At 35.3% G+C, this 21,464-nt stretch overlaps 1 protein-coding gene and 1 long non-coding RNA gene across 5 annotated transcripts in view; one reads left to right on the top strand and one right to left on the bottom strand.

Annotated features, from left to right (window-relative positions):
• The window catches only part of ENTREP2 (endosomal transmembrane epsin interactor 2), a 160,657-nt gene that overhangs the window by 54,543 nt on the left and 84,650 nt on the right, over positions 1–21,464 (bottom strand). For all 4 annotated transcript variants that reach the window (XM_062583391.1, XM_062583390.1, XM_062583393.1 and 1 more), the window contains one exon: positions 6,413–6,523. In XM_062583391.1, the coding sequence (XP_062439375.1) occupies positions 6,413–6,523 (111 nt within the window). The remainder of the gene's footprint in view (positions 1–6,412; positions 6,524–21,464) is intronic.
• Positions 21,293–21,464, top strand: part of LOC134144467 (uncharacterized) — a 30,298-nt gene continuing 30,126 nt past the window's right edge. Inside the window, exon 1 of the long non-coding RNA XR_009959386.1 lies at positions 21,293–21,366. This is a non-coding gene — a long non-coding RNA (uncharacterized LOC134144467). The remainder of the gene's footprint in view (positions 21,367–21,464) is intronic.

Here is a 21,464-nt window from a genome sequence, read left to right as displayed (position 1 = left end):
TAGTCTCTGATTCAGGCTGTTCCTGTTCAATGAAAGATAATCACTGACTCCTGATGGGATGTCCTATTTGATATCTCCTACTACAAAATACAGATTCCAGGTCTACTTTTATCTCATGTAATTCGCAGGTGTCACATAAACAAAGGCGGAAAACATAAATAGCTTCCTGGTTAAAACGCCTCATCTATGAGAGAGTCTCCATGCATAGCGAAAGATAGTCTATAACTTTGTACTGCACTGTAACTGACCCTTTAATTCAATTCTTAAAAATCATTAAAATAAAATTGTTGGTGTGACATAAGACATTGACGTGACGTGACATCTATATGACATTTATATGATGTGACATAACATTTATAAGACATCCTTGCAAAACACAAGGATGTCTTATAAAGCCTAGCATAATCGAAAAACATCCAAAAATTGCAACCAGTGTGCAAAACAAGTATCTATTTTAACATTACATATACATTTTTGGAGAGCTTTTAACAGTTTGCTCTCATGCGCACATTTTCCACATGTTTGCGAAGTGACATCTTTGTCAGCTTTAGCTTTGGTAACGGGGAGCAGCACAAAAGGCCGAATAGATCATTTCATTCCTGCTGGGGACAGCCCAGCAGCTAAAAGCAGTCCCTAACTCTCACACACCACCATGCTCATCCCTGCCCTACTGCTATGCTCAAGTTTGCTGATGAAATCAAGAACTCATCCAGCTATACTGTGGCCTAAACCTTGTCAAAACTAACTTTTTTTTTTTTTTTTTTTTTTTTTTTTTTTTTTGGTGTGCGTGTGTGTGGGGTGGGAGGATGGAGGGGTTGGCTTAGTTTTAGTCCAGATTAGACCTCCAAAACTGGTCACTGTGTGGGTTCCTAAATGCATAGAGTGGCACAAGTGATGGTGCTCCATGAGTATGGGGATTGAGGGGGGATGACTCCTTCCAGCAGCAGGGCTGGCTTTTACTGGCCTCAGAGAGAGTCACGTTAGCACTTGTCAGTGGTCAGCAGACCTTCAACACCGTCTTCTTTCACCCACGTCACTTGTGTTAAGTTGAATCTCTCTTGTTTGGCAGAGCTCAGGAATAAAGCATCGTTCATGCTCTCGCCCACTCTAGCCCTGTCACCAGGGGTTATGGTGCACAAATTGTTGTCCCACTTTGCAATTCTTACACTTGTGAGCATAATATCAGCAATCGCAGCACAGTTTGCATACTTGCATATTTGTGAGAGCTGCACAGCACACCCTCATACAAACCACATTGAAGACTTTAAAAATCAGCCTGAGCTGCAGTTGTCCCATGCACATTAGTCTTTTCAATATATTTCATCTTGCTGAAAACCATTAGAGTTACTTCAAAAGTGATCAGAACCACTAAAACCTCTATACAGCAGATGATCAAACAAGTTTTGTGGGATCCACCCACAAAATATACTGAGAACTTCAGACTTACTAAACACACACACACAGTTCTTTGTACTACAATAATATAACAAAAATGTGCAAAGACCAGACTTTTTTTCATGTGTCTTAACAAAGAAGAAACTACTTTGTAACTGAATTGTCAGCTTTGAGATATTTCAGTAGGCTTTACCAAGTAACTTTCAACTTATTCCCAATATTCAAGATCCGTAACAACAAAAGATTCCAAAAAAGAGATGCAATCCCCATCTGGGACCTTTGCGCTAGCACTGTTATGTCTGTTGATTAACTAAAGTAAATGCAGGGGAAGAGAAGAAAGCAATCTAGATTTCCCTGACTTTTAAGAAGGAAGATCGCCCTTAAAAATAGTGGTAAAGGCTTTTTAAAAATTTCAGTGACACTGAACTCAGAACACATTCTGTGCTTTAAAAGAACCACAGAAGTCAGAAACAGACTCATGCTAAAAGAATATTATTCCAATACTCTTCTCTATGGACTAAACAAAAAGAGCTGTGAAGTATTTTGTTTTCCCTCTAAGATTATGCATAAGGACCATATGGCAAAAATAATAATAATATGATAACCCTCCTTTTTGATATGTTACTGCAGTGATATTCTGGAAATCTGAAGTAAAAGTTTTTGTGCCATGAAAAACCATAAAAGCACTCCATCAAAAGAAAAAAAAACTTTCAGTTTAATCTTGTATTTGCCTAAACTAAAAACCTTTTCACAGAATAAAATAAGATAGTTTTATTGTTAAGTCAGCAATTAGTTTCAGTAATATCTTATCATAAAACACATAGTACTTGTGACACTGAATGGAAGCCTGATTTTCAAATATGATAGTCGGTCACTCCAATCTAGTAACTGAATTGCTTATTTACTGTAGCTTAGAAATGTCCATATTTAACCTCCTCGATGTCAGTATCGTCATCTGAAATTTTGTTCTTCACATGTGTTAACTACTTTAAAACACATTTAACATACTGTTAAAAGGATGTTGACAAGTACTACACAGATAGAAAAATGCCTGCTCAATGTGAAAAACCCCAAACATCTAAAAATAATTGTTTCCACTCTTCTATCAACTCTAACCAACTTATAGTAATTTCTTCTATCTTAGAATAAAGCAAGAAAAACAAAAAGTATAAAACATAATAGCTGAATATTTTAAAATATTTTCAAAGCCATCAGAAAACATGAGTTAAATCTTTGTTCCAAGATTAAGCATTCTATCCCTTCAATCTCCTATGCAGTATCTTGAATTCAAACACGCTTTATGCAGGCTGAATTTCAGCTATCTATGCTCTGTAGGACAATCTTACTTAAACAGACCAAACACTGGAACAGCTTCTCCTCCAAGCCAGGAATATACAAATACTTCATATAGCCTCTTTATAGGTCATAAACTCTCATACTTTTCTGAATGGTAACTATGATACAGTTAAGTGAACTCCTCCTAAGCACTCAAAAAATAACTCAATCACTAAAAGTCACTTAAAAAAAGAAATCACAGGACCGAAGAATCCTGCTTTCCTGTTCTCCAGAAATGAACTATAAAACTAACATTCAAATTCAGCATACAGAAAGACTAATCAATGTTTTCCTAAGTGAAATGATTATTATAGCATTTTTCTACACTTCCTCAACACTCACCTGTTCTTGAATACTTCTGAAGTGCTATAATTCAAAAATAATTTAGACATTAAATGGTAATAAGCTCAGAATTATCACTGAACACCATCTTATTACCGAACACCAATGAATAGATTCCAATATGCTTATTTTAAATTTGCATTAAGTTTGCATTTATATTAGTGTAGTAATTTGGTATGTAAATATCCAAGCAGATAGAACAATCTCAGTTCCCATTCTTTTCATTTTAATGAAAATGACCTTTATCTATGCTAATTTTCCAATGCAGAAGGTAAATAAGGTTTTTGAAAGAACAAAAATAGAAATGACACTTGTGAGCATATTTAGAGAATATTTTTCAAATAGGTTTACATTTTTTCTCCTTCTAGCTTCCCTTACCTTTTTGAAAAACAATTTGAGGATATATGAGGATAGTTTCAATTTTTATTTCATGCATTTTTCTTAAAATAAAATTATTCTATTCAAAACTGAAATCATCATCTTAAAAAATATAATCAGCTAGAATCACATATCTATATTTAACCTCATAGTCACTTCTCTAAAGTAATCTCTTAAAAGCTGTAACATTCCAACAGCATTCCCCTGTAATTCTGTCCATTTTTAACTCCATCTCTGCCAAAACATTATTTAACCAGAAGCTGCTGCTACAGTATTTAAAAATGCTAAGTTTAAACTTCCTTTTATAGACAGAAAGATTACAGGAAAGTACAGTGAAATTAAAAGCAAAATCCTGCAGTGGAAAAGAGTTTTAAAAATCAGATGTTGAATCTTTTTCTTTAAAATTTGTATGAGGCTGAAAATTTGTATTCTTAAAAAATGTGACTTCATCAACATTTTTTTCACACATACTAACTGTAAGTTACTGAATTGATACTTAAGAATTAGTGCATTCAGCATCACTCACAATTGCTTGAAAATCTGTTTAGCCTGTCACTTCACGTACAGCCATAGATAATGAGTTAGTGAGACTGATGAGCAAGGTCAGTGGTTTGGACCATCCCGTAACCCAGCAGAGTCAGAGGTATGCCTGGCCTTCCTTGCTGACAGCGGGCTCAAAGGGACTGGAAAAGTATCAGTTATCAGTAGTAACTTACACATATCACTTGGCCTGCTTTTAATCTTTTCCTTCTTGCCTTAGGTGTCATCACCAAGAATGACAGACCTACTACACAATTTGAGCCATAAATAAAAAAACAGGAAAAAGAAAAATGTAATATGGTAATAATTAAGAACTAAGTATCAACTTACCCACTCTTGCATTCTAGACCTGATTATATTGCAATTTTCTAAGAGTCCCTCAGCAAATCACTTCTTGTTTTTATCCCTCATCTATTTTTCCAAAATAAAAGAGGAACAAAATATGCCTATTAAAATAATGATTAGATGAACAAGATCACCATTATAACAGCAGAAAGTTCACTCTTCTAGACAGCTAAAGATGAAACTCAGTATTGAGTTTGTAAGAGATGTTTGTCACTGTACACTGCTAACACTTTTCCCTTCAACACCATTCTATTTTAGACATATAAATACTAAAACTCTACTTCCAGTATGCATCTACAATGTTTCAGCTATTTTTCTCTAAGCTATTCAAGTCTCTGTAGGCCATTGTAGCAAACAATCTCTTCACACTTGAACTTTTCCTGAAGGAATCAACCACTTCCCTGAGATCCCTTCCAACCCGAAACATCCTGTGATCCTATTTGTATCTAGATAATTATGTTGTCAACACATCTCATATTCGTGCTGTTCTGTAAGGCAGGATTTGTATCAGGAAGAAGGTCAGCTAATAAGTTTAACTAATTATCTAACAAAATATACAAAAAAGTGTGCACAGAACTGTGAAACTGTCTCAGGCAAATATACCCTACTTTCACATTTTCCCTAAACTTTAGCACTGTATACATAGTACTTGCATTACACTTTCATAGAAAAGAAACACAGCTGTTATATAGTTCAGATATTTACTTTGAAAGACTATTCTATCATGTAGATACACAACTATTTCTGTAAGTCTTCATGGGAAGTTCTGATATGAACATAACCCCTAAAAGTAACTTTTACATAATAATATAAAAGCAAAGATGTCAAGACAAATCAGTGGGACTCATGTCAAAGACTTTTCACACAAAAATACCTACGATATTTTTTTTAATGAGAAAAAAACAAAAAAAAAAATATCAGAAAAGCTATTTTCCCATAGCACTCCACAGTGCAGTACACATCTTTAAGAGCTCCAGGTTCCATCAGTTGACCTTTCTTCCTCAGCAGCACAGCTCTCACTGTCCATCAAAATGGGAACCAGGAACTTATTTTATCAAGAGTTTCCCAAACCAAGTATTTTATAGGGCAAATCCTCCCTTCATCTCTCTGGTCGCTTCTGGTTTTCCACACAGGCAATTCTCTTTCTCCTTCCCTCTGTTTCTATAAAGCCTAATCACACCTAGAAATCACCAACGCTCTAGAAAGTTGAGGATAATATCTAATGTTTTCCAGACTACCTTAGTGATTGCACTGCAGAAACACCCTTGGAGATTAAAAAACAGGATGAAATAGGATGGGTGAAAGTAATATAAAATACAGACTGACTAAAAACAAAACGAAAAATTCAAAACAAAAAAACTGACTAAATGAGACAAAGTTACATGACAGGTTAAGCCTTTTCCTTTTTTTTCCTTTTTTCCTCTCCCCTTTTTTTCTCAGGATAGAAACACAAACACGTTAGGTATATTGTACCTTTTAATAATTCACAGCATACCATATCACAATAACTTTTTATTTTGATTATTCTGTATTTTATTTAACATAATCAACCACATATTTGCTTTGGAATTAAAAAAAACTAATTCAGGCAGGCAAAATAAAATATCAATATATACATATATGAAAGCAATTATCAGCCCATTAGGAAATACACTGGCTGTAGAAAAAAGCTGGATGAAATCCTGATGCTGCTGACATCACATGGTAGTCACAGCACTGTTTTGATGTGGCCTGTATTCTGTCTATTGGGTTTAAATCTCATTTGTTTCATGATAAAAAAAAAAAAAAAAAAAAAAAACAAGTATTACAATTTACTTTCTGAGGAGACAAAGTATTGTAAAGATGGCAACATTTTAACTCTCAAACTTTTCCCGGCATTATTTGTCATTTCGTAAGGTTTATAGAAAGCTCTAATTAATGCATACAATTTTGAAAATTAAAACCACTTCCCTGAGGTCCCTTCCAATCCAAAACATCCTGGGATCCTATTTGTGACTAGATGTATATGTAAAAGGCAAACAAATGGAAAACAAAATCCATTGCCCTTTATAGTAAAGATTTGTTGTTCATTACTCACCAGCTGACATCCTTCCAGGGACTTTACCAGCTGAGCGTTCTGACAAGAGAGAATGGAACCAGCCAAGTTCAGCATTACGCACACTGCAGACAACAGCATGAAAAAGGTTATCTAGAAAAAAAAAAAAATCAAACAACCTATTGATTATTCACTGCAAGAGGCAAATAGGAAAAAAAATATCACTAAGTCTGGAAAACACTCCCAGTCTTCCATACAATTACATGCATGGTAACATTTAATACAGTTTAAAGAAGAAAATAGAGTATTTTAAATGACTTTAGGATTAAAGTCCTAACTCTCACACCATAAGAAAACGCAACATTAAAACTAGACTTGACTACCACTTATTTTCCCCCAGCCATTTCAAAATCATCCATTTGTCTCCTGCTATTATTGCAACCAAAACTCATTTTGCAATCCACAGACCCTTAAAATGTAATGGGTTCTAACAATTAGCACTATTAATAAATCAGGTTTGTAAAAAGCATTTTAATAATCTAAATTAGTGTGACTATACAATCTAAATTACTTTTTGATTTTTTTGACAATTTATTTTTTGAAATGAGTATCATAAAGATGAATGTATTTATGATTATCATTTACCATGAATGTGTACAACTTGGAAAAAGTATGAATAAATTTCATGATATATAAAAAAAAACCTGCTTGTTTTTTAAACAACTACAATTGAAACAGCATCCTAAGTATCCAGTACCCATTGAGTTAATCACTCCTTCCTCTTTTCAAAATATGTGAATACAACCACTAACCTCATCACATCAGCTTAAGTATCATTTGTTTCATATGTTAAAAAGCTAGACTAGAATGGACAGACAGAAGTCTAAGAAGGTAAACAAGTAGAAAAGCTCAAGAAGGAATAGAGCAAGAACAAACAGTGCCCTCAATATTTGACCCTCTTACTTATTCAGTGTTCACACAGCCATGTAATGCTCAAACTTGCATGAAATTACCTGAAATTATTAAGTAATTTTATTGCATCTTTTTTTTTAAATATATCGACAATTCACAAACTTCCTCTCTATAAAAGCCACATACATGGAGAAATGTGAAATGTTTAAGCAGTATGAAACTTACCGTAATAGATATCTTTCAGAGTCAATATTTCTATATCACGAGTTCATGGAACATTAGTAAAAATAGGAAACCAACTTCATGTTTAAATTTATTTTGTTGTTAATTTTTTCTGTTGCTAGTATCTCTAATACTAACCTTTTACTGCAAATTTGCCTGGAACAAATCTGTATTACTGCTTTTATTACATTTCTTCTTATGAACCAGACACGTGATCCTGAAAATTCCTGCCTTTACGAAGCTCTGACTGCTTGACATGAAGCACTGGTCAGCTATGTCAGCAGACCTCAGAACTTGGTTAATTTTAACCACCCCCTCCCCCCACAAAGATCACGCATCTTTTCTCTGACCAAGACAGCTCACATAGGAAATTGCTGCACTTCATGAACCACCAAACTAACAAAGGCAGAATATTCTATTACTTTATGCTGTTTGTCTTGGGCACGCTCACAGGAAATGAAAAATACATGGTGTGAGGCTAAGAACAATGACATCCAGCCCTTTGCTGGCATGTTAACTTTTTATGAAGTCAGCAAGACTGTGTGTAATCTTAACACTAATTGATCAACTCCCTCTTGTATAGCTCATTCACTCATGGCAGCACCAATGCAGCTCCTGCTGCTCAAACAGCCTCCCTAGCTTAGGAAGCCTACAAAGCTCCAAAAGAGTTTAGACAAGAACAGTCCCGTATGCTGAAAGAACACCTCTTGTATTTGCTCTGCCCCTGAACACCTTCACTATTCACCTATCTCCAGGAAAAGAAGGCTTCCAGATTCACTTGGCTTTCCTTCAGAAGCCACTTGTTTCTGAAAGGATAATGATACTTCTAAACACTCATTCAATAAACATCAGGTTCTAGATGAAGTGTGCCATAAGGCACCATTTTATGTAATATTTTAGCAATATGGATAGGTAATCTGCAGGGTTTTTTTTTTTTTTTTTAATAAGTGAATTTAAATGAGCTTGCTGTGTAAGCATAAAAGGAGGATAACAAAGATGTCCTTATATAAGATCATGTCAGTGTTTAAATTCACCTTAATTTAACACAAATTTCTATCTGAATATTTCTTTTCTTTCAAATAAACAGATACTGAGAAGTGATACGCCATTTTATGTCCTTATCAGGGTGCAAACATGCTTAGACTATTCAGCTCATTTCAAAACACCAACAAATACCTAACAGCGTCATACAGAATGTATTTGATTACCTTTTTATATTACAGAAAATCACAAAGAAAAGCACAAAGACCTATGGAGTCCTAACATACCTATCACATACACATCACAGGATCACAGAATGGTTGAGCTTGGAAGGGACCTCTGGAGATAATCTAGTCCAAATCCCCTGCCCAAACAGGGTCACTTAGAGCACGATGCCCAGGATTGTGTCCAGACAGCGTTTGAATATTTCCAAGGAAAGAGACTCCACAACCTCTCTGGGGAACCTGTTCCAATGCTCTGTCACCCTCATAGTAAAGTTTTTCCTCATCTTCAGGTGGAAAGTCCTGTGTTTCGGTTTGTGCCTGTTGCCTCTCGCCCTGTCACTGGGCACCACTGAGAAGAGTTCAGCCCCATCCCCTTGACACCCTCCCTTCAGGTATTTCTATACATTGGTACGATGCCCTCTCAGTCTTCTCTTCTCCAGGCTAAAGAGGCCCAGCTCTCGCAGCCTCTCCTCTTACGAGAGATGCTCCAATCCCCTAACCATCTTCACAGCCCTACGCTGGACTCTCTCCAGTAGCTCCATGTCTCTCTTGTGCCAGGGAGCCCAGCACTGGACACAGCACTCCAGATATGGCCTCACCAGGGCTGAGCACAGGGGCAGGATCACCTTCCTCAACTTGCTGGCAACACTCTTCCTAATGCACCCCAGGATACCATTGGCCTTCTTGGCCACAAAGGCACATTGCTGGCTCATGGTCAGCCTGCAGTCCACCATGACCCCCAGGTCCTTCTTCCCGGAGCTGCTTTCCAGCAGGTCAGCCTCCAGCCTGTACTAATGCATGGGGTTTATTCTTTCCTAGGGGCAGGACCCCGCAGTTGCCCTTGTTGAACCTCAGGAGGTTCCTCTCCGCCCAACTCTCCAGCCTGTCCAGGTCCAGGCTGTGAATAGCAGCACAGCCCTCTAGTGTATCAGTCACTCTTCCCAGCTTGGTATCATCAGCAAATTTGCTGAGGAGGCACTCCATCCCCTCATCCAGGTCATTGATGAGTACATTGAACAATACTGGATCCAGTACTGACCCTTGGGGGACACTGCTAGCTACAGACTGATCCCAATCAAAAGAATAAAAAGGTTTTAATTATCATAATTGCTTTTACAAGCCTTGATTATTTCTGCAATATCAACCTGATGCAAGATACTCTCTGCAAAATACTGAAAGACACTGCAGAACAGACCTTAGCTAAAGATAGCATTTGAAATTTGGCATAGAATTATCCCACTTAAATATGGATGTTGATTAATTGAATTATACATTTCCAAAAACATTTTTTTTCTTATTTTGATACTTTTATGCCCTTTGCATACTTCTGACACAATGCAATTTTTTGTATCTGATAAAAATTGATATAAAGTATCATTTTGAACTAGACTGTTCGGTAAAATGGGGTAACAATAATTTCAGCTGCTTTATACAAGGTGTCCAGTAGAAAGATTTAAAGTGCAACAATGAATATGTATGGTATTAATCTTTTATATATTAAAAATATAAACACAAATAACTATCTTTCTGGTAGCTTGATTATTCCAACATTAGTCATTCATACATTTTCAACAGAAGGGAACTGAGTACTTTCATACCAAAAAAAAACAAGAGACATATGATATGGACAAATTTTAGATTTGATTAATTCTATGAAATCCATATTTGAATATGGAAGCAAAAATAAAAAGCAACATATTGCCTAGCAGTCTGTGGTTGGATGAAACCTGTATCTGTGCTAATGTCTGGATTTTGTTGAGATATATCATGTTGATTTAAAAGTCATCCATGAGGTAAGTTATGAATTCTTCAATATACTTTCTAGATAAAGTAGGATAGGAGAGTGCATTTGTACATGACAATATAAATTGTTTGTTTTCTGTATTAGCTCCAAAGTGGAAGGAGTTAAACTAATGATGAAATTTTGCTTCCGCAAGCTTCCAAGAGCCATCCAGGATGTATTCAGAAGCATTCACCACCTAAATTTTTTCTTTTAAGTTTACAGTTAGGCTTTTTGACATTAAAGCTGTAGAGATCTGTAATAGAACCTTTAAGACTGGTATGAATGCAGGGTGAAAGGAAACATGTAAGCTTCAGAGGAAACGGCAGAAGAAAGGCTAACAGAATGGCCTGTGCTGATAACAAAGGACCCTGCTCCCAGGACCCTGTTCCCAGCAGTAAAACCGAGGAACATGTCGTTTGTGTCAGAACTGAAAGCTCTGTATACTGATAAGACAACAGGCAAGAAGATTTGTGAGCAAAACACCCTGCATCCTAAAAGTAGGAGGACAACAACAAGTAACACACACCGTTCCTCGTCCTGCTAGCTCAGCAGCAAAATGGATATATTTTCCAAACAAGGAAAAACAGACAACAGCAACAACATCAAATAAGATTCACTGAAACTGAAATAAGCAGGATACTGAGGCAAAGGACCGTCACATAACAGCCAATAACTCAATAACTCCTAACGGGCATAAAAATGCCCATCTAAAAAACCTACTTTTTTTCATATCAATCAAGAATCTCAGAGACATGATGAGGACTCAGTTGCCAGGATCCCTTCAACTCTGTGTCACACACAAGTGATCCTGACCAGACTGCTTGCACATAATATGTCTTTGTGTTTGTGAGGATGCAAATATGAGAGAATAAGTGTGAATGGGTAAAGATCTTGTAAATAAATACCATTTTCCCCTTCCATAAGATTTTGTGTTGAGTTTTGTTATGCTAATTTTCTTACAAGGCCTGGAGAGTCTTGTAACAACAGGGACTCCATCTTCTAACTAGCAAAGACTTTCTAGCTTTTTAAGGTCACATACATAAAAAAATTATTTTCTGAGGAAAAAACTTCGTTTAAAGTAGTAATTAAGTCTATCTCAAGATAAGCATGGCTATGAATAGATCATCTTCTCTTTCTTGAAAAGATCCCTAATACACATTGGACTGAAATCCAATATAGAAAGGATCTAAGTTCAAAGTTTTTGGAAAATGCAATACACAAGATGAGTCATATCTTCTAAATACTTGCATTTGTATCATTTAAACAGTCTATAATTACTACTTTCCCACCTAAACTCAGTCAAACCAGTTCTATTTATTTCTTCTTTATGAAGCCACAACTTCTAAAGATGTTTTATATACCAGATGATGTTACCACCTACTGTCAAAAATTCCAAGTCCAAATATCAACATAGTGTACAGAGCTTTACAGACTGTTCCTATTTGATAATACAGTGACACTATTCAAATACACATTTGTCCTCTGAGCTACCAGTATCTGATCTAAGTAATAAACTCCAACTGAATCTAAGTAATAAACACCGAAATTGCTCCTATACACTCTTTCATGTGCATGTTGTAACAGCTTTGCACAATGAAGAGTATTTCAAAGCTCTTAACTGCTAGCTATTCTTTAAGATGGATATACAACTGAGAAATTTTTGGATGTCTATCTTGTGTTGCATTTTATGATATCTAAATTTGTATGGTGAAAATGTTTGCCTCTAAGTATTATACATTAATAACAAAGATCCACATCTCAATAATTAAGAAGATATTAAATTAAATCAAGAATATATTAAGTTGCATATTCTGAAACATTTGACATTCAAGCACTTAGCAGCTAAGGTTATTATATATTCTCCAATAGTTATAATTCCAATTAATTACAATTCTTATGTTAAAAGTATAATACCATTAGATTTATGGGACACAAAAACATACACTATATTTCCAAACACTCTTTGATTAGAAAATGAAAGCGATATGGACAGCATTAATCAGTACAAGTCTATGCAGCCTAGATCTGAAGATTTTTAATTGACAAGAAGTCAGTAGTCCCCCAAAATAATAAGTGAAAATTGCAGATGATACTCTTTTTCCTCACAGCCTGTACACAGACCATTCCCAAATGCACAAATCATTTTACATAGCTTGCTATAATACAATTTATTGTACTAGCAAACAGCCACTAGAATAAAGGAGGACAGAAAGGTGAACTGTTCCTCATCAAAGATTATGATGGCTACTAGTTACACATTTGCTCTTTCAGATCCCACATATTATTCACGAACTGCAAATATGCTTAGAACACTAACACAAATAAACCTTGCATTCAACTTTAACAACATCAGATATAAAAGTCTCTCCATATTGTAGCACGGTATGAATCATGCAAACAGCATAATTGTAGTAATAATTTTTTTCCCTCCTGATACTTCCTTAAAACAAGGTAATTTAATGGAAAATTTCCTATATGTCTGTATCACACTACCAAAACCAGGCTACACTAAGGCCTGATATAAAATTTCAACTAAGTGATCAGTAAAGAGATACATATTTGTTTCTGAAGAGTAAGAAATGCTGGCATTTATAAAAGGAACTGGCTTTTAAAAATAGACAATTTTCAGACACCTGGAGTCTGAGTTTGATCAAGACATAACTACTGCCACTTGTGAAGAAATCTGAGATAGCCTTATGTGGGAAGAAGATCACAGTAACAGTGAAAAGTAATTTGTTCTTATAAATTACCATTTCCTAGTTCATTATAGACATAAATGGATACACAAAACTTGTCAGGAGCCACCCATGGTTACCAGTTCTTGATGTGTAAGGCCACATCATTACGTGGAAGCTATTTACAACAGCAGAATTACAGATTCTTTGCAACGTAGAGATAGAGGTTGAAGAATAGCTATCCTTTTTCTTTAATTAGAAATCAGTCAAACCTGTTTTAGAGCAGATTTGCATATATGAATCATATCACACAACAGATTTTCATTACCAAGATCTGCTTTCCGAAATTTTAATTTCTTCCTTCAGCACTGTCACCTACAACAAGAATTTGTCTTGGACTCATGAAAATAATTTTACTGACATTTCAGTGAAGGGAGAAATCCTCAAAATATTTTTCATTTCAGCACCATACACTCTTCTCACTTTATTTTTCCTCCCCTCTTCCCACATAACAAATAACTTGTCTGAAATTACATTCCAAAAAAAATATTGCAGAAGCTCTAATACTTCCCTGACAAAATCATTTACTTCACTCTCATTTCAGCAACTGTTTCAGTTCTCAAAAGGCAGAGAACATGACCTTTGTGGGAGATAGTTTTTGCATCCAAACGGAGCTTGATTAAAATGCACTACAGCATCTTAAATCTGCTACAATGCCAAGATAACTTCTGCCTACTTCTAATATTTATTATTATTGTTGCAAGTCTGATTATCAAATGTCTGCAGCATGAACACTACCTGGAATAGAAATGGTTATTTGTGGTCTTATAGTAGCTGATTCTGTAACTTTTTTAACTAATCCTATTTCAAATACCTGAATGTTTGGGAACTAGAACTGCAAATAAGAAAAGAAGAAAAACTATTTTGCATTTCTATCAAGATATAAAGACTGCTGCTAGCCACTGACACAAAAAATTTTATATGAGACATCTTAATCTGTTCTATCAATAAAATATGTATGCATTCATACTCTGATATGATGCAAATCAGATCACTTGAGAGCACATAATTCTTCCCCTTTTGCTCTGGCACCATGTTCCCCCTATGCAAAAATATAGATCCAGCTCTTCTGTTTCATTTCCCTTCAACCTTTTTAAAAAAGAATACTTTGCTGCTATATGTTTCACAGAGAATAGCTTTTTAATTCTACTTTATTATTAGCCTACTATTATCAATAGTTTGACTTTTTTGTTTTCCTACCCAGCTTATTACCTCTCCAAATCACTTTTTTGGTCTTTTGTAACTTGTCACGATCAATATCTGTCTGCAAAACGCGAATGTTCATCAAGGCACAGAAGCTATGCAGACAGAGGCAGTCCTTGGCACAACAGTTCTGTAGTGGCTGTGTGCTATAGAAAGCCTCACTGTCTCTTTTCATGAAGAAGCACAGAGAGTTTAAAGCAAACCCTGGAGAATCTAGGAAGACACTGTGAAGTTTTAAAATCATCAGAAGTTCATGTCTGTGCCACCACATTATTAGACAAATGGAAATTTCTTCTATCTAAAAGCTCATATTTTGTGTTTTCATTCTGTGTATAGTTCCACTGCTTCTAAGTATCAGATTTTTCCCTTGATTCCTTCTGAGTGCAGCTTATGGTCTTACATGACCACTGAGTAATATGTATCAGTGGAAACACGGTAAGGCTAGAACACTGGCTGAGGAGAACACACTCTGGGCAGAAAGACTGATAGGTGTTACCACTTACTACAGAAGCTGCTAAAAACATGATTCCTTTGAATCAAATGAAGTACGTAGAAACAGGGTGATACAGTTAACAGAACTGAGTAACGACTGTCACAGCATAAAGGCGGCTTCCACTTCCAGTATTAGTATATACACAGTATAAAGATCCATGAATTAGTGGAAATTCAGGCTGTAAAGAATTCCTATGCCATCTAAAATCATGAACTGTTCTTGTACTTTGAAGAAAAGGAGGAAAAATAACCCCACTCATGGTTTGTATCACTAACAGAGAACTAATAGTGTTGAATTGAATTACAGTTTCTCTGTAACATATGCTACAAAATATTCTTGATTAGAAAAAGGATCAAAGTAAAAGGTTAATATTTACTAGTTTTGCAATAACTACAGTGAATGATGGCATCTCTTAGGTAAATCAATTAATAACAAGATCATGGTTTAAGCATATGGAAAGGTTATTAGAAGAATTTTGACTTTTAAAGACATGACTAGTTGTAGTTTAGGTCTTAAGCCCGTGAATACTGGAAAATTCTGATATATTTGTAAGAATCTAAAATATAGAGTTTTATTTTTTAAACTGAAGTACATAATACCTCATTGAAGAAATATCTGCCAATTGGTATTTTATTAATGGATACATTCAAATTAAATATCTTACCAAATCTGAACAACTCTCTTACTTGGTCTCCAGTTCCTTTCCCCTTTAACTTTCCCATCACCACCCTATCTCAACCAGACAAGAAACATCACAGTTCTGTGCCTGCAAAGACAACATGCTTTGTTTGCGTTTTCAAAATACATGTGCTGATAGCCTCATCAACATGATGTACTGAAAGGTCAGTAAGCAGATCAAATTTCTTTTAATGGGAACACTAATTCAGTTAATTCCTCTGCCCACTTGCCAATTTTATCAATACTTTAAATAATTTTCTCTTTCAAACCTATATTCTTCTGCCAGATTTGGTTGAAATTGGTCTGTAGGCTCAAATGTTACTAGGGAGGAACAACAGACAAAGAGATTGCATAAGCCCTGTTTGTTTAGATCTGGGAATATGGGCAGTCTAAAGATTCTGGGGCGAATCAAGGTAAGGCTGCTTGACAGCCCTAAATCTTCATTTCAGTATCTGCACAGGACCAGACTGCTGTAAAAACATGTAATGCTTTGATTGAGGGATGCCTGCAACTCTTTTAATGTAGTGTAAGCATCTGTAACTCTGCTTTAAAGCAATTTTGTCTGAGTAGCAAGAGACAACTGAAAAAGGTGAAGCATAATTAACCTTTTCAATACAACTGTCATCTGGCACTATTAATAAATACACAATGGCAGCACTCAGAGGACCTTGTCTCATATGATATGCTTGAAACTCATTATTATTTCCATAATCTAATGTTCCTACTGCAAGGAAGCTTCAACTCAAATACTGATACTGTAGGAAAAAAAATATGATTTATAGATTAACACATTTTGCCATTCATTTGTTTTAAAAATAGATACTTTCTATGGCAATTTTTAAGAATAACTGACAGTACAGATATAGGAACTTGTTATATGTACTAGAATTAGTATCTTGTACAAAATTATTAGTATTCTCAGGGGAATTATTTGTTCACGTGATCTTCTGTACATTTCTTCTCTTTAATGTAGATACAACCCCATACCGGCCTTTTGAGTGTCCCCAAGTAAATCCTGTAAACTTCATGTAAACTCAAATAATCAATGGAATTTACAGAACTTGATATATTCTCTCCATCCATTTTTTCCATTGCTTTCATTTTTGGTCTCTTAATATTGCTTTTTTCTTCATACTTGGTCTCTAGCAATTTCTTCTCAGATGTTTCTATCATCCTTTCTTTAGACTTCCTTTCATCTTATTTCCCACAGGCATAGCTAAAACTATTATCTGCAAAACTCTAATGTGTAATCCTTGAGATAGTTGGCTCAAACCATCTTTTTGTCCTTACTCTTTTGTGCCTTTCATTATGTGTCTTCAAATGTTGGGGAGGGTGGAAGGAGGACAAGGAAAGAAAAAAAAATGACAATCCACTCTAACATGCAATGCAGTCTGTGACTTGCAATAAAAAGTATTATTATTTTACTTAGATTTTATGTCAATGCACAGCTTTCTACCAAAAGGTAAAACACCATTCATTGAAGCTGTACATGATGTACATACTGGAAAAGCTATACTCTGCTGGTACTAGTCTAAAAGAATAACTCTGATAAGTCACTCATGGCTTTTAATGCAGTAGAAGAAAAATTTAACAACCAGGGAACTTCACATTTCATTACAATGATAACTCAGTGTCATCCACATGCTAAATAAATAAATATATTCAAAGTTAAAACTGCCAATACACCACATACCCAAGGACCGATTACTGCGAAATTATTACTATCAAAGATATGACCCTCATGATATCTAAGTGTAATCATCAGTTAGGTATTTAATTACGTGTTTTGTATTATAATCTAAAGAAAAACTAAGACATTATTAAATTTCCATAACCTAAGATGTACTCTGCAAATGCTTGTGCTAGCTAACAAGTGTATCAAAGCATTACGTAATTGCCAGCACACTCCTCCACATTGTTGAACAGTCTTCTCAATTATTACCATTAACATACCAAAAATTCTGCTAACAAATGGTGAAATTTTATATATAAATTTACCAAAATATGAAACCAGACAATGCACCAGTTTTAAGACTGGATAATTCAGTGAAAATGTGGACTAATCACATGAAATGATAATAAGTAATTAAGATTGAAAGAACCAAATAAGATTACAATACCAGTATGTGTAGTTTTTTGAAATGTATTGTCAGTATACATACTCATATACTGCCATAATCATGTACTAGCAATATTCAAGTCCAATATTTTTTGCCTAAATAATGTCTACTGGTGTAGTTAATGCACTAGTACTTCTTTTTGTTCCATGTTTACACATAAAAGACCATACTATATAGCTTGCTTACAACCAAGAACTCAAAGTCCAAATTACAAAAGAATGGAAAAGTGAATACGTGCAGAAAATTCTTCTTTAACCTGAACTAGAGTAAGTAACTCTAGTGTGTTCTTCATGTCTTCAACATTAATAATCACACTGCGGATAATTTTAAATAGTACCTCCTCCATTACCATCCCAGAGATGAGTACCAGAGACCTCCATGTGGACTATTCCACCGAATGAAGTCTAATCCCCAGAGAGCTCTCTAAGGACAGTGCTTGATAATAACCTGAACAGCATCTGAACTGGCTGTTTTCTGTGAGTGTCAAGGATGAAGGCTTTTTAATAAGAATACTGACATCGACATATAGCACAATTAACACTGCAAACAGGGTGAATATCTACGCAGTGGCTTCATACCAGGATCTGAGATGGCCCAGAACTAATTAATGCCTAAACAGAGAAGGGAGCACCTCTAAATCTTTCAACTGGTGACATAAGTAGTTACAGTGCTAAATCCCATGTAGATAAAGTTTTCCTGTGCATGAAGTGATGATTCAACACTGTAGACATTAAGCTCAGACAAAAAAAAAAAAAAGAAAGAAAGAAAGAAAGAAAGAAAGAAAGAAAGAAAGAAAGAAAAGGAAAAAAAAAAAAAGAAAAAAGGAAATTAGTTCCTTACAACAAGTTCTATGATACAATTACAGGTTGCTCCTCTGTTCTAAAACTTGCTATTTCATTTTTTTTTTTCATTTGCCATCTGGTCCTACAAGAAATAATGAGCAATTATTCCCTTCAGTTTCAAGGCCACTGATGTTTTCTTTGTGAAATTTTACCTGTTATTCAAGAAAGAGGGACATCATACCTAGAACTACTCCTTTCTTTAACGTTTTTGTAATGAGATAATTGGAACTGTTTGTTCTCAGCATTAAGTATGTGGGTTTAAACTGTAACACATAAAACATGATGTGGTAACTTTTGTTCCCTATTTTTTTCCTAGGACACCTGCTATGCTATGTGTATTCCTGAATGCCAGACAAAGAATTTGGTAGGGGTGTGAGGGAATGTGAGAAAGTGTCTGTTTTGAGCATTCCCTCACTTACCCCTTTAAACTTAGAGAAACTGCAACCAAACAAGTTTCTCAACCATAACTGAGTCCACATTCTGACTGCCTCACTATATTGTAAGCAAGATATGCTAAGGACATATATTTTTATATTTTAATTATTACTCTACACAGTTACTTTACCATCTTTCATTAAAGTATAACAGCAATGAAATAACTAAATAAAACCACGGGCAACCATGGAGGAAAACAGCAGACAAGGGCATCAACACTGCTCTGTGCAAAGTCATGCTAAAAATCTTATCATTTGCTTTCAAAACCTTTGAAACAAAGGTTCCTCAAAATCAGCTTAGGGATTTTCAACAGATTTTGTTTGTCTGTAAAAAACCTTATAAACCCATCAGCTGTGTGATTTTGTCCATCTATTGCATGAGTGACAAAGACATCCCCTTGCTCCTTCTACTCTTACTTCCTAAAATCCTCAAAATTCTCAAATTCTTTTTAAGATTCTGTATTTTGACCATCACATCTAAAACTTTAGAGCTTCAATAAAAAGTATGCATATGTGTGTGCGCATGTTTTGTGTGCACATATATGTATATCTACATATGCATATATAGAGATATAAAATGAAATCGAAAAACTCTACATATTAGAACATGTCCCTGTTAAGATTTTGACACTACCCTCTGCCTTAAAAAAAAGATAATGTAAAAAGTAGTAGTATGGCATATTAACTCATTTGAAAAGGACATTTCATACTGATCTTAACATCAGCAGCCTGCAGGCTATTATTATGTAAGAGAGGAATAGAAGAACAAAAAAGAAGAGCTTAATGTTTTTGCAGATAAAATTCAAGCTGTATCTTGAAGTATGTAAGTAATGTAACACTTTTAACAGTAACTTTAACAAAACAAAGTTTGCTGGTAATTATTTTCATAACACAGAATAAATTTATCAAATAACTCATAAAAAGGGTAAGGGAAAATAACAGCTGATACACACAGACCGTCAGATGAAGTTTGCTACAGAAAAACAAACCACTGAAAGATAGTAATTTTAATGGTTTGAAATTAATCCTGCAACCAAATTCATCAATAGAAGCCCTTCAAGTAGAAATGGAAATTTGTTCTGTGCAGTAGTTTGCACTGTGTAATTCCAGTCACTGACATTCCACATATATGTTTTTATTTTATAAATAAAAACATCCGTATGTGTGAATTCCAGCTTAAAATGCCATTTTGAAACAAGAAAGCAAGCAAACAGCACTAATCTACTTTAATGTTACTCACACTCAAACTGCTCTAAACTTGAAATCCTTCAAAAATTACTGTTGCAGCTCTACAGGCAGCTAGAAAAAGCAGTGTTTTTATTTACTGTGATCATGAACACTTCAAATACAATCACTTTTTGAATAGAAAAGTCAGATTCAAAAGTTGGAACTACCTCAGCTATGCCAGAACTTAATTTTTCTTTCAACATATTCTCTGAGGAGGAAAATGTTCTAATACTCTAGTAACTTTACAAGGATATATAAGAGCAACTTTACACTTCCATAGCAACTACATCATTGGGTTCTTCCATATATACACTATATTACCTTTGAAAGTGTCACACTGCTGCAATGATTCACCTCCAGAATGAACGGCGGTCCCAGTGTAACTCTGCTCTGTGTAAATTAACTTTCAAAAACATCTGTAGCAGAATACCCTGAGGAAATAAAAGCTCATGTTGTCCTGCTGACAGACAGACACCAAAAAGCTATAAAAGTAGCCCCTCCTGACAGTAGCATAATTAGAGAGAAGCAGGTTTGAAAGGTCAGATACACAGACATTTTGCATCTTTGCCCTTGCCAAAATATTAATGATAATTATTAATGACCAATTACTATTATTAGTGAACAACCATGTGATCACTCCAAAACCTATCACACCAGAACATTTTCACTTCTGTCATTAAGAAAGAAGGCTTCTGTCATTAAGCAAGCCGTTACTGCTAACTTACATCAACATGATCCTGAGCATTTTCAGTATCAGAAAATTTGTAGAGCAAACACAAATTTAAGGCTTCAATAAGGACAGCAATTGTTCAAAATTCCTTCTAATTTAATCTCATTAGAGCTTTGGCTGTTAAAAGAAAGATTACACACACATCCCCATGGAAGACTCACAAAGGTAATTTGACGGAGACCCATCAGCACATTGAAAGCCGATGCCCATTAGAGATGGCCTGAAGGGCAGAGGCACTGTTTACACCCACTACGCTCCGGTCTGCAGAGCAGCATCAGATTGCAAGCTCTGCGTGACTCAGCAGCGTGGGCAGGACCATTTCTCATTGCTCCGCTGTGACAGCAGGACCACTCTCTTCTGCAGACCCTAAGAGGGGCCTGTTCTGCACAGGGATTTTTCTCCCCTTTTGGAGGTAAGCTCTAACCAACAAGTTTTGCTCTACAAACCCTAATGGAGGGGACTGGCTTGAACTTTGATTACATGAGGCAGAACTTCTTGCTAGTGACAGTA

This window comes from Rhea pennata, chromosome 10 (genome assembly GCF_028389875.1).
Source record: "Rhea pennata isolate bPtePen1 chromosome 10, bPtePen1.pri, whole genome shotgun sequence".
In the NCBI taxonomy this organism is placed as follows: domain Eukaryota; kingdom Metazoa; phylum Chordata; class Aves; order Rheiformes; family Rheidae; genus Rhea; species Rhea pennata.
Note: the sequence above shows the minus strand (reverse complement) of the source record. Positions and strands in the feature narration are given on the sequence as shown.